The following is a 13,429-nucleotide window of genomic DNA, read 5'->3' on the forward strand; positions in this document are numbered from 1 at the left end:
TACCAAGCCATTGGAAGCAAATGGGTTTTCAAACTGAAAAAGGACAAGGATGGGAAACTTGAAGTCTTCAAAGCTAGATTGGTTGCAAAAGGTTACTGGCAAGTCCACGGTGTGGATTACGATGAAACCTATTCACCAGTTGCAATGCTAAAGTCTATTCGGATAATGTTAGCAATCGCTGCATATTACGATTACGAAATATGGCAGATGGATGTCAAAACTGCTTTCTTAAACGGCGTTTTAACAGAAACTGTGTTTATGACACAGCCTGAAGGTTTTGAGGATCCAAAGAATGCTAAAAAGGTATGCAAGATAAAGAAGTCAATCTACGGATTGAAGCAGGCATCCAGGAGCTGGAATATACGTTTTGATGAAGCAGTCAGTGACTTTGGTTTCATCAAGAACGCAGATGAATCTTGTGTATACAAGAAGGTCAGTGGGAGCAAAATTGCTTTCCTAGTATTATATGTCGACGACATATTACTTATCGGAAATGACATTCCTATGTTGAACTCTGTCAAGATTTGGCTTGGGAAATGTTTTTCGATGAAAGATCTAGGAGAAGCACAGTACATATTGGGCATCAAGATTTACAGAGATAGATCTAAAAAGATGATTGGACTTAGTCAAAGCACTTATATCAATAAGGTGCTTGATAGGTTCAAGATGGCGGACTCCAAGCGAGGCTACCTACCCATGTCTCATGGAATGACTCTAAGCAAGACTCAGTGCCCAAAAACACTTGATGAGCGTAGACGAATGAATGGGATTCCATATGCATCATTGATTGGTTCAATAATGTATGCTATGATATGTACACGCCCGGATGTTGCGTACGCACTCAGTGCTACAAGCAGATACCAGTCAGACCCAGGAGAGGCGCATTGGACTGCTGCCAAGAACATTCTGAAGTACCTGAAAAGGCACAAAGATGACTTCCTGGTCTATGGTGGAGATGATGAATTAATTGTTAAAGGCTATACGGACGCAAGTTTCCAAACCGACAAAGATGATTTCAGATCACAGTCTGGGTTTGTCTTCTGTCTCACCGGAGGAGCAGTAAGCTGGAAAAGTGCTAAGCAAAGCACCATTGCGGATTCTACAACTGAAGCGGAGTACATTGCTGCACATGAAGCAGCAAAGGAAGCTATATGGATAAGGAAGTTCATAGGTGAACTCGGTGTAGTCCCCTCCATTAAAGGACCAATAGCCCTGTATTGTGATGATAACGGAGCTATTGCACAGGCAAAGGAGCCTAGACACCACCAGAGAGTCAAGCATGTACTTCGTAGATTTCACCTTCTACGAGAGTTCGTTGAAAGAAAAGAAGTCGAGATAAGCAAAATTGGTACTGATGACAACATATCAGATCCATTAACTAAACCTCTGCCGCAGGCGAAGCACAACTCGCACACTGCAGCTACGGGAATCAAGCATATTGGAGAATGGCTTTGATGTCTCTGTTTAATGTTTTAAAGTTTTAGAGGTTAAATCTTTGTAAAACATTATTGGTTAATCATTCACAATAAATGAAAAGAATTCATTTTTCCATTTAATTTGTGGTTTATTAAATGATGAGTCCCTTCAATTTGACGATATATTCAAGATAGACTGTCAGGACCAGTCCTGTGACTAAGAAATGTCTATCAAGTGAACTTGAATGTCAAAGGTTGAAAATGGTCCCTAGTCGGAGTTTTCTATAAAATTGGACGCATAGAAAACGTTAGACGATTAGAATGCAAGATGACTAGTAGTTCTGTTTCTTGAACTATGTGGACATGGCAATGTCATAATCATTTGCATAGATACTTACTTTGGGAAGACTAGTATCGGACAAGACCTATGAAACTTTACTGTAAGAGATGAAAATCTGTCATAAGTAAATTTCATTAAAATTATTAGACACTAAATCCTCAATACCTGAGTGATTTGAGATTACTTGTTTGAGAACTGGTTACTTTGACGTTGACCAACCGTCGCACCGTAAAAGGAGGCTATAAAGGCAACGCTCAGGTAATCACCTATCAAACGAAGTCTAATCTCAAGATCGCAAGATTGGGATTGTCCTCCCATAAATCGGGATGAGATGCTTAAAAGTTGTACAAGGCCACTCGGAGAGCTAGAAACTGTGAAATGCATGGCCGTGCTCGGATGAATCATAGGCTATGATTATCTGTTTATTTGATCATTTGAACTCTGAAACCGAGGAACACCTCTGGACATAATAAGGATGACAACTCTTACCTTATGTTCAAGAGCAAGCATCGAGCGACAAAGGAATTAGGAAATGCACACTTGTCCCTAAGGACAAGTGGGAGACTGAAGGAAATAATGCCCTTGGTCCAAGTATGCATTCTATGTTAAGTCTAATAAATGCGGTTCAGTATTAATTAACAAGTTAATAATTCAGTGAGATCAAGTGAGCTGAATGCCTAGCTAGAGGCCGCTTCAGTTCAAGTGGAATTAATGATATTAATCCACAACTTATTCTTGACTGAACCCGTAGGGTCACACAAATAGTACGTAAACGGATCAAGTATTTAATGGCATTAAATACTCCATCTATGGATATTCGGAATCGACGGATCTTGGTTTCAGTGGGAGCTGAGATTGTCACAGGCAAGAAATGAATACTCCGGAAACGATGATATTGCCGGAAACGGAAATATGGATCGTATCGGAAATATAAATATTATCCAAGTCGTAGATGTTGCCGGAAACGGAAACATGGTACGTATCGGAAAATATTATCGGAAATAGAAATATTGCCGGAATCGGAAATATTGCCGGAATCGGAAATATTGCCGGAAACGGAAATATTGTCTGAATCGGAAATATTATCGGAATCGGAAAATAATTCCGGAAACGGAAATATTAAATATTTGTTCGAAACGGAAATTAATTCCGGAATCGAAAATATTAAATATTGTTCGTATCGGAAATAAATTCCGGAATCGGGAATTTAATCGGAAGCGTATCGTACGAATAAGCATCGGACGAGGCCTGCCGGACGAGGGCCCAGCACGAAGCAAGGCCATCGCCCAGCAAGCCAAGCGTGCCACACGAACAACCAAGGCCACGCCAGTCCCAGCGCAAGGCCAGGGCCAGCAGGCCGTGGCAGCGCGCACAGCGCGCGCAGCGCGCGCAGCTGCGAGCAGTGGACTGCGAGCATTGCTGCAGCTCGCGTGGGCTTGTAGCTCGCGTGGGCCGTGCGGCCGTGTGGGCTGTGCGCGGGCATGGCCTGCACGCTTGCGGGTCATGCTCGCGTAAGTGTTTGTGTTCGCATACGAAACCTAAAACGTGCAGAATTCGTTTAATGATTAAATTCCTAATTCTATTTGATAAATTAATTAAATAAGAGTTTTATTATAATTCTAATTTAATTAATTCGTATCCTAATAGGATTCCAATTCTCTTTCCATACCCCTGTAAATATGTGGCCTGGGTTCACAATTTATAACGAGTTATTCAAGTATTCAAAGTGAGTTTTTGAGAGAAAAATTCAGTCACACATCTTGCTCAAAAGTGCCGAAAATTTATAGTACCTTAGGGGGGATTCTAGTTGGTCAATCTTAAGGCGGATCCGGACGTGCTGTGGACTATCTACGGAGGGACGACACTTGGAGTCCTAAAGACTTGTTCTTGTTCGGTTCGGGCGCAGCTAGGGAAGGCACGCAACAAAGAGTATGCATCTAAATTATGCTATATGATTATGTGTAAATAATATGTATTCCTGGCTTAATGGTTGTTTCCGCATGATTTATGAATTGTCATATGTATCATAACCTAACATCTTGATCAATTGTCTAAGCTACGATTATCAAGACGGATCTGATCGTGTCGGTGAACCAAGTAGAGGAACGACAAGTGGAGTTCTTCGTTCGTGTTCGTTGACAGATTATTGTGGAAAACACGCTTCGAATGTAAGTTTGCTTAATCTGTGCTTTATACATGTTTCCTGGGTTTGGGGATTGTTTCGCACATGTTATTATGTTTAACTGTATTCCCCTACAATCGAGACACACATCGAGAATTTTTTAGAACAATATTTTCCGATAATCTAACCGAGCCTCCTTGAGTTACATTTTCCGTTGGGAAGTGAGATAAGGGAATCATAAATATTCTTGATATCAAATAATAAATTTTGGTCACATGTGACATGATGCGTTGCTCCGGTATCAATTATCCAAAATTTGGTATCAAACGTACCGTTAAGGCGATGGTCCGTAACAGGTGCGCTGCCAAATAGGCCTGCTATGGCCTTCCACTGATTAGGAGTAAAAAGATTCTTTGCCTGATTCGGTGGGGTTATGTTGGACTTGTGTATTGGAATTGGGTTGCGTGGAAGTTTGCACTGTGTTGGCCTTTATTGGGCCACGGCTGCCAGCAGACCCAGAAGATCTGCCCCTCCCACGTGCTCACTTGCCTGAGTAACTGCCCCTGCTGCGAGATGGGCCATTAAATTTGGACTGTTCAATCCCGTTTTCTGGTTGGCCCACAATATCATAACAATTCTCACTTGCATGACTGTGTTTGTTGCAATGGGTACAAGGATGTAAAGCCCAGTAGGTTGTAATATCATGGCCCGCTTTCTGGCTGTGTGTGCATACAGGTACTTCGTTACTGCCTGAGCGATCCGTACGAGCAGTTGCACGGACAGAAAAACCGGCCACCTCAGATGGGTTGTCTTCTATTGATGGTGTAGCTTGTCGGACACGCTCGTCTTGTGTAACCTATTGATATGCCTGATCAAGGGAAGGCAGTGGATCTTGAGACAGAATATTAGTATGTTGTTTAGCATAATACGGAGTATATAACCCCATCAAAAATTCATGTAACTTAGCCGTTTCACGTCGTTTAACATGTTGATCTGCAGCAGAATAATTTGAACAACATGTACAAGTAATAATAGGTTAAAGATTACTTAAATCCTCCCATAGGGCATTCAGTTTACCATAATATTGAGAGACAGTCATAGATTTTGTTTGTTCACTACGGGCTATTGAAGACTTAAGTTGTTGAATTCTAGTGCCATTGACAAAAGAAAAACGATGTTTAAGATGATCCCATAAGCACTTGGGATCTCTATACTTAGTTAATTGAGATTTTACCTCGGATCAATAGTGTTGGTAATCCAAGAAACGAGCTTGGCGTTGATTATATTCCAATCGGATTGTGTGCACGGTGGGGTTGGAGCCGTGATGGTGCCGTCTAGTTCAAATTTTCGCCGTGCTTCCAATGCGGTTTGAATATCACTAGCCCATTCATCATAATTATTGTTACGAAGTCTAGTTTGGATGATAAAATCACCCAGACGATCTTGACTGGCTAGATAAAACGGAGAATCTGTTTCAATTCTCTTATATGGGGGAGGCAGTGTTGCTTCATCGCCAGGCATTGAAAAAAATGGGTTTATGAGAACCTAGCTCTTGATACCATGTAAATATTGTTACTGAAGATAAAAGCTTGAGAAATATTATTGATGAAACATGATATATATACCACAAAAATATCTCTAATTCTAGTCTATGTAGATTCTGCCTAGAATCAGAAGATGACTTAAACACTAATGCCTTAAAATAAGAATATAAGCTAAACTCTAAAACTTACTCCCTCCGTTTCTTTTTGTTTGTTACGTATTTCTTTTAGGGTGTTTCATAATGTTTGTAATTACGTTGGAGAATCTTTTATCAAATTATTATACTATCATTTTTTGTGCCATATTTTAATTTTAATTGGTCTAATTTTTTCAACTCTTAAATTTTTTTACAATTTCTCAAGTATGTTAAGTTAGCTATCTTTGTGCTTTTCCATTATTGGTTCATTTTGATAAATAAAACAATCTTATTGGTTGTTGTAAGGATTAGTGGATTGAGGTTTTACTTGGGTTTATTTTTTTAATAAAAAAGAAAAAGAATATTTATTATACGTTAATAAACGTGTAAATGTCCAAACATAACAAACAAAAATAAACGGAGAAAGTGGGTATTAGGGTTAGAATTCTAGCCTAATTCTAATTCTAATTCTAATTCTAATTCTGTAATATAAAACCTACTGGAGTCACAAAAGCAAACAGTGTAGACGAAATTTGATAACGGATTTTTGCCCCTTTGACCGATCAAGATATTTTTATTTATATTTTTTTTAAATGAAGGTATAGCCCATGTGGGCACTTTATAATCTCTGAAGTACCAACTACCAAGGCGTCCACGGGCAACACGAGCCACTATGTTTTTTATGTTTAATGCGACTTTTCTGTTCCTGAAAGCGCCACGTTCATATTTATTTGGTAGGTAAAGCGAAGGGCCATATCGGCCCGAAACACTATACGGGTCACCATACCCAATTTAACGGGCATGACCTCTCGGAAGTTGGGAATGTGTAGGAACTAGGAAGGGATCAAGGAATCCCTACATCCCAAAACGCTCCTAATAACTGAATTCGATCTCACAACTTTAACGCTAATTAAATCAAGAAAAACGAAAAACGAAAAACGAAAAACGAAAAACGAAAAACTAGCTTAGTGGAACCTGAATTTTGATATATGGACATTCATTCGATCAGAGTTTTCATACAGAGTCTAACGAAAACAAATTAGACAATGAAAACTTTTTTTGAGTGATATAAACAGGTGATGACTGATGACATTGGAGGAGCTACAACACTACGAGAAAAACCCAGAAAGAAGCAGCTTCACAGTTCACACTTTATGTGAATATAAGACGCAGGATTTGACCCGAGTACATGAACGATTTCTCGGTTTCTTCCAAACAGTGATTCTTTTCTTCTCTTGTCCAGCTCTGCAAAACAAATCAGCATCTACTTATTAATAACACAAACAAGCTAACTAAATCGAACAATTATTACCAAAAGGACGGGGTTGGTAGAATCATGTTATTTGTTGATAATGGGAAATGCTGAAATAAATGGAAACATACTTCTCCAAATATCAAATATCAAATATGGAGGGTAAGAAAATGAGACATACTTCAGCTACTTTATTTAGCTTCTCCCTCACACTCTGGAGCAACTGGGTAAGGTCACCGTCCCATTTGTAGAATTCCAACTCTTTTTTGTTCAATATCTTCTCCGAAACCTGTTACAGAAAGGGGGGAGAAAAAAATAAATGAGAAATAAGTACACAAGTCCAGCACATCATACCAAGTCCCGTCCAGAAATCCTGATGGCGATCGCCACCAGAATGTTAGGCAGCAAAATAGGATTACAGCAACTGTGTCTATAAATCCCAAGTGTTGCTCATTACTCAATTAGTAATCTTTTTTAAGGGGTAGCAATATCAACAATATTACAAGGTATTATGACCAACGGGCACATCGACGCTCAAACGACCATATCAACATCTCGTAGATTACATATTGACATTAAGCATGAGCTGTATCAGATCAAGGGTTCAAAGCGTATGAAGATCCGGAGACAGTTGGATAACTAATTCCCAAAAGTGTTCTTAATCATATAATATCGCAGCTGGTTAGGAATCAAAGAAAGGTGGCATGAGGAGTAAAATGTTCTTATACAAACAAATCAAAGGCAAGGATTTTGGGCTTCCGGGAATGGAAAACATGAAACTTGATCTATGAAGGGGGCATCTTTTAGCAGATTAAACTAAAACTCAACTTCAATCCTCAAAGATTAGACACAAAGATATCAGACTGTTTATTTAACAAAAACCTATTCACACTTGACACTTCGTTTTGGACCAAATACATGGAAATTATTTATAAATGGCATGAGTGTCTGACAGTAGGATAAGGCAGACGCGAGTACACGATCCTGAGTAACATATATACAAAACTGACACATATTGAGGGTTATCAGGACCAAAATGGCAAAAACTACATCTAGTAGGACACTTGCATCACACAAATTTAGAAATCATTATGTCCAGGTTGTATATATACAACTTCATGCTTCATGATACTCTCCGTACGTGTAATGCAAAGCAAGTAAAAATTCACAATTAATAACATACCTTCCTTCCGATCATGCGGCCACCAGCAGAGTGCGCAAAATATACATTATAGAAATGGCAAATGAATGCCTGAGGATCCTTCTGAGCTAATTCTTCAAGGCAATTAGCATATGTAACACCGGGCTCAGAAGGCTCAGGGATAGAATAACCTTGTTCTTTGAACCACTCCAGATCTTTTGCTAAACTCTGTGATCGTTCCAATCCCGTGTTCCTAAACTCGGCATCTGAAATAAGAAAACGTTTCAGGTTAAAAAAACAATAGGTAAGGCTCAACCAGAGATCAAGTGACAAAATTACAAGCAGACAAAATACATGAAGAGTTGAACGTGTAAGAATTTCCAAAACTTACTTCATATATAATACCAGATGTCCAGATGTAACTGTACTAGAGGAAACCAGAATACATTTGAGCTTACATTGAAACCAAAAACCAATCTGAAAACACACCGTTTACCTCCATCTGGCATCATTAACACATGATTCATTGAGCTGACTTTTACAAGACAATTATCTGAATGGATTAGAATCCAAACTGAGAAGAACTTCGAAAAGTAACATAGCAAGGATTTCCATTGGTGAATTCTTAAAGGATTACTATATTTCCAATTCTGAATGACCTTCTCCTCTACATTTGTTTCGTTCACTCTAACAAGTTTGCAACAAAGTGATGAAAATTAACGCTCTCAGAGTGCCTTAGGATACAGCCTTCACTTGTGAAATCCGTTAATTTCAAGATGGTCCCAGGCACAACAGTAAAAGACTCAAAACAATACTCCAATGTGTACAGAAAAATTCTGGACACTTAAGTAACATATACATCGAACGATGGCTAACAGAATATACATTCCAGTTCATGACACCCAAGATTATGCCCAACAGGCATATAGTGCTTAACACGTTGATGACTAACTATTAGACATAGAATTGATCAATTAAGTTGGCCTTACAGGCCCTTACAGATAGTAGATAACTAACTATATGATCACTTCTCAGTCTTAACCTACTAAACTTGCAGTTCCCAGCACAACAACAGGTATAATCAATCTAACCCCATAATGCATACTTAACATACTACACAGACCAGGTAACAAGACGGAGACGGAACAGGTAACAATCAAAACTCCTAGGTACTTTTAAGATAAACTGCTACCGATCGAAATCCTGAGTACTGGGTGTTCCAATGATTTGAACAGGGTTACTGTATGCTTGTTAGGTATATTGGTGATGATGGTGCTACTGCTGACTTAGATAAAAAAACAGCAAAGCAGCAAGTCAAGTGAAGTTGCAGCTGAGCTTTAGTGAAAGCAGCACTCAGAGGATAACAACCCAAATACACAGATGGTTGTTAGTCTTGTTACAACAGAATCTCAGCTCATTTCTTGGTGTAATAAAGATAGCAGTAGTATAAATAGTTTCCTCCGTTTATTTTGCTTATTCATTCATTTTATGTAAGATAACTCTCACTGTAAACTTTCTCTGTCCTCAAGTTTTATTTCAATGAATTAGTTTGAAGCCTGACCGCCTAGTCCACAAAAGTAGGACAATCAAGGAAGAAATCTGCTGCGTGTTTTAGTTCTTCAATTCATAGATGCATCAACTCGATTTCATCAATCGTAAATTTGTAAGATGGTACCAGATTTGTTACCTAATAAATCTGAAGTTGTGAATATTTTTCAGCAATTTATGAAGTATGAAGAGACTCAATTTAGTTCTGTGGTGCAAATGGATAGAACCGACAATTGCTCCTGAATTGCGTGAAGGAGAATTGAAGGGTTTATCTCAATAGGGGAATAGTTGAACAGAGAAGTTGCGCAGATACTCCAGGGAAAACGTACACACCCCTAGAGACTGCTAGGGCTCTATTTTTTCAGTCTAGACTTCCTATTCAGTTTTGGGGAGAATGCGTCTTGTGCGCTACTAATCTTATCAACTGAATGTCATTATCAGTTCTGAATTACACTACTCCTTATGAAAGGCTATTTGGGAAGGCACCAAACTTAGATCATATGCGAGTCTTTGGTTGTTTATGCTATGTGTCTACTGCTAGAACTCATAGAACTAAGTTTGACTCTAAAGCAGAACCACGCGTGTTTTTGGGATACCCAAGTAGTCAAGAGGCATAAAAGATTCTAGATTTAGAAACCACGAAAGTCCATATTTCTAGAGATGTTACATTCCATGACCAGCACTTTTCATTCTAGATTTAGAAACCATGAAAGTCCATATTTCTAGAGATGTTACATTCCATGAGCAGCACTTTTCTTTTCACCCAAATTCTCAATCTCAATTTCACTAATTTCTTCCCACTGTTACTGATCAAACACCATTCTTCTTGATCAAGTTCAAGACACCTTTTACACAAACAGCCTGAACTCATTCACCTCGACCAACCATTCCAAACATTCAAACAATTTCAGATAACAACATACTCCGTATATACATCGCCCATTGAACAACCATTCCCTATTTTCCCTTCTTCAAACTCATTTGAAGACAGTTCTGCTTCTGCATTCCCTTCTCCTGAGATAGCTACTTAGCGGACATCAAAATTCCTTATAATGTCAGAAAAAGCACTAGACCAACAAGACCTCCCTCTCATTTTGTAGATCACAATTCTGGTGCAAGTTAGTCTACTATCACAGAACACTGGTGTACTTTAGTAGTGTATTTTGAGCTACCTTCTACACACCACACCTTTGTCACAATAACAGAAAATCTGGCAGAACCGGATTCTTATTCTGAAGAAGTTCAGGATCCTAGGTGGGTAGAAGCTATGGAAGAGGAGCTTCAAGCTCTACAAAAGAACAGCACATATGGATTTTAATTGAACTTCCAGTAGGTAAGAAGGCAATAGGTTGTAAATGGGTTTATAAAATAAAACTCAAGGCCGATGGGACCAATGAAAGAGTCAAGGCTAGACTTGTTGCTAAGGTTATAATCAAAAGTGGGGTATTGATTATGATGAAACCTTCTCTCCAGCAATTAAAAAATTAATCAAATTTAACAGTCACTAAGAAATCATGAAGGGGAAAAAACCATCAAAACAAATCAAATTTCAAATGAGTATTCAATAATCATAATCAGGAATTAAAAAAAATATAGACAGAGTCTTTGGATGTTGGATTTAATTGAGATGGATCTTTTCTTTGGTCTTAGTAAAAGTGGGAAGCAGATGACACTCCAGCAGTGACTTTTGTGAGCCAGACTCTTAAGGTGTTAAAGTTGTATTACTGGTCATTTCCTCTTCTGGCTACAGACCCTACAGTTCACTTGTCAAATCTCTCAACATTCCATTTAGACCATCTTAGATTTACAGATAAGAGTTTTCATTGGAGGATTTCTAGTCAAGAACTCAAGATTACCTCGTCTTGAAGAACTTGTGATTGAGCGTTGCACGGAGTTGCCAATGTTAAGTGTATGTTCTTTTCGAAAGAGATTGAATATCATTGGCGTCGTACACTACCCTAACAGAAAGGACGATCATCACAGTTGTTCTAATGTCTTGAATATCTTCATATAAACGATGCTATTTCAGACTATAAGCTATGTTACTTGGACTCATCATTTCACCTCAAGTACCCGTGCCAGATCCTAGACACTCGACCATGGGACGGACACGCAGCAAAATCATGAATCACAAGATAGCCGAGTTGGACACATGGACATGTACCCGAGTCCGAGTAATATAGACTACTCCCTATAAGTTAGACTACATACATTCCCTCTCTAGCTGAAGCAAGATTTGACATCCAACACTCTATACCTATGTGAGAGTGATTGCTTATACTTTTTAGCAAGAACTCATCATTTTTAGATTATTTTTTATGGCCCCTTAATACTTGGTATAAATTTGGCAAGACAAGAAATTGAAACACACATAAAATCAATCAAATTTAGCAACCACCAACAAAAATCAATTTCCCAATGATCAACACACATAAAATCAGTCAAAGCCTTCCTCACATAATGATTGAGGTCCGCTAACATAAACCATTGTATGAACAGACCCACAAAAAGTGAAGCAAGAAAAACAATAATCAGCCATATGAAGAAAAAAATTAAAATAAAAAGATAGAATCTTACAATATGAAACAGTAGCCTCATCAACAATCCTCTCCATAGTATCATAAACCAACTTACTGTCAACAAGAAACTGCAAGTACCCTTCAACAGTTGGGTCCCACTTAGCAGGAGACCTCTCTTCAGGGCCTTTTGCCACCTTCTCTCCCTCCTTAGGAGCTTGCTCTTTTGTATGCAACTTCATTGCCACCCTTCTCATCTCCTCCACAAAACCCTTCTTCACTTCTGCTGCAGCAGTTACAGGACTCACAGCAGCCCTCAGGGGCACTTTCGTAATTCCATCCATTGATCCAAAACTATGACTTAAGGTTCTTCTTGGGAAGAAAATGGAGGAAAATCTATGAATTGGGTTGATTTGTTTTGAATTCAAAATGGGTTTTTTGGAAAATAATTGGGTTTGAGGGATTGATGCTAAGGAAGCCATTGAAAAGATCAGAATTTATAACAAAATTATCAATTCTGAAAGCAAAAGTTGACTAAACTATATATTTTTTTAAATGAGCTTGCTTGCAAAAATGGAACTACAATAAAATAAAAGACTAAAAGTTTGAGTCTTTATTTTGAGCAAATTGTAGAATTGATTAGTGGGAAGAAGAGTTGGATTAAAGATGAAAACTTTAATTAGTGGGATTTATTTGGAAGCTTATAAAAAATGAATAATGGAGGTATGGACAGCAGTGTTGCTGCAGTTCTGTGTTTCTGAATTGAAGATGATGGAGAGGAGAGAGTACGGCAACAAGTTGGGAAAGTGTACACGATGTCTTTTTGACCCAAAAATCTAGTGGTTTTGAGATTTGAGAAAAAAGAAAAAAATATTATTATTTCACATATTATGACAAACTTTTGAGTTTTTTGAATGAAATAAAAACAAATGTTGGAGTTTTAGCATAATTTTCGGGATTATGTTCATGCGGTTAGTCACTGATCAAGGCGATCATGTCTTTGTTAAGATAGCATAATAGTCAATAGCTTAAAGGTTCGAATTCTTCCTCGCCGAATGTAATTCATTGATTTTTGGCACATTTGAAGATATATTTGGCAATTACATATGAGTGGAACATGTGAAATTTATATTTTCGATGAACTTGAGAGGAATGGCCAAATAATTTTTATAGTGTGTCAGATTGATATAAAAACGTACTCATATTACCATATACGGAGTATTCCGTACTCAAGGTTGTTAAATAGAGAGATTAGTTTGTTTATATTATCATTAAAGATTGAGGTAGCTTATTTCACAAGGTTATTGATTGGATAATCAATTGCTTATGTATTTGGGATTCTATTTTTGGAATAATAAGCAACTATATGACAATTTATGTCATGATCAATAGAGAAAATAATACTTGGGTATTTGGC

The 13,429-nt window shown here is 38.2% G+C and overlaps 1 protein-coding gene across 1 annotated transcript; it reads right to left on the reverse strand.

Annotated features, from left to right (window-relative positions):
* Window positions 1-6,520: 6,520 nt before the first annotated feature.
* LOC110776560 (heme oxygenase 1, chloroplastic) lies at window positions 6,521-12,871 on the reverse strand. The gene is made up of 4 exons (XM_021981118.2): window positions 12,074-12,871; window positions 7,991-8,214; window positions 6,989-7,096; window positions 6,521-6,800 (listed from the first exon to the last, which is right to left on the reverse strand). Exons 1-4 carry the CDS (start codon window positions 12,492-12,494, stop codon window positions 6,708-6,710), a joined length of 846 nt encoding a protein of 281 aa, XP_021836810.1. The 5' UTR covers window positions 12,495-12,871; the 3' UTR covers window positions 6,521-6,707.
* Between the last annotated feature and the right edge of the window lie 558 nt (window positions 12,872-13,429).

Source organism: Spinacia oleracea, chromosome 2 (assembly GCF_020520425.1).
Source record: "Spinacia oleracea cultivar Varoflay chromosome 2, BTI_SOV_V1, whole genome shotgun sequence".
Classification (NCBI taxonomy): domain Eukaryota; kingdom Viridiplantae; phylum Streptophyta; class Magnoliopsida; order Caryophyllales; family Amaranthaceae; genus Spinacia; species Spinacia oleracea.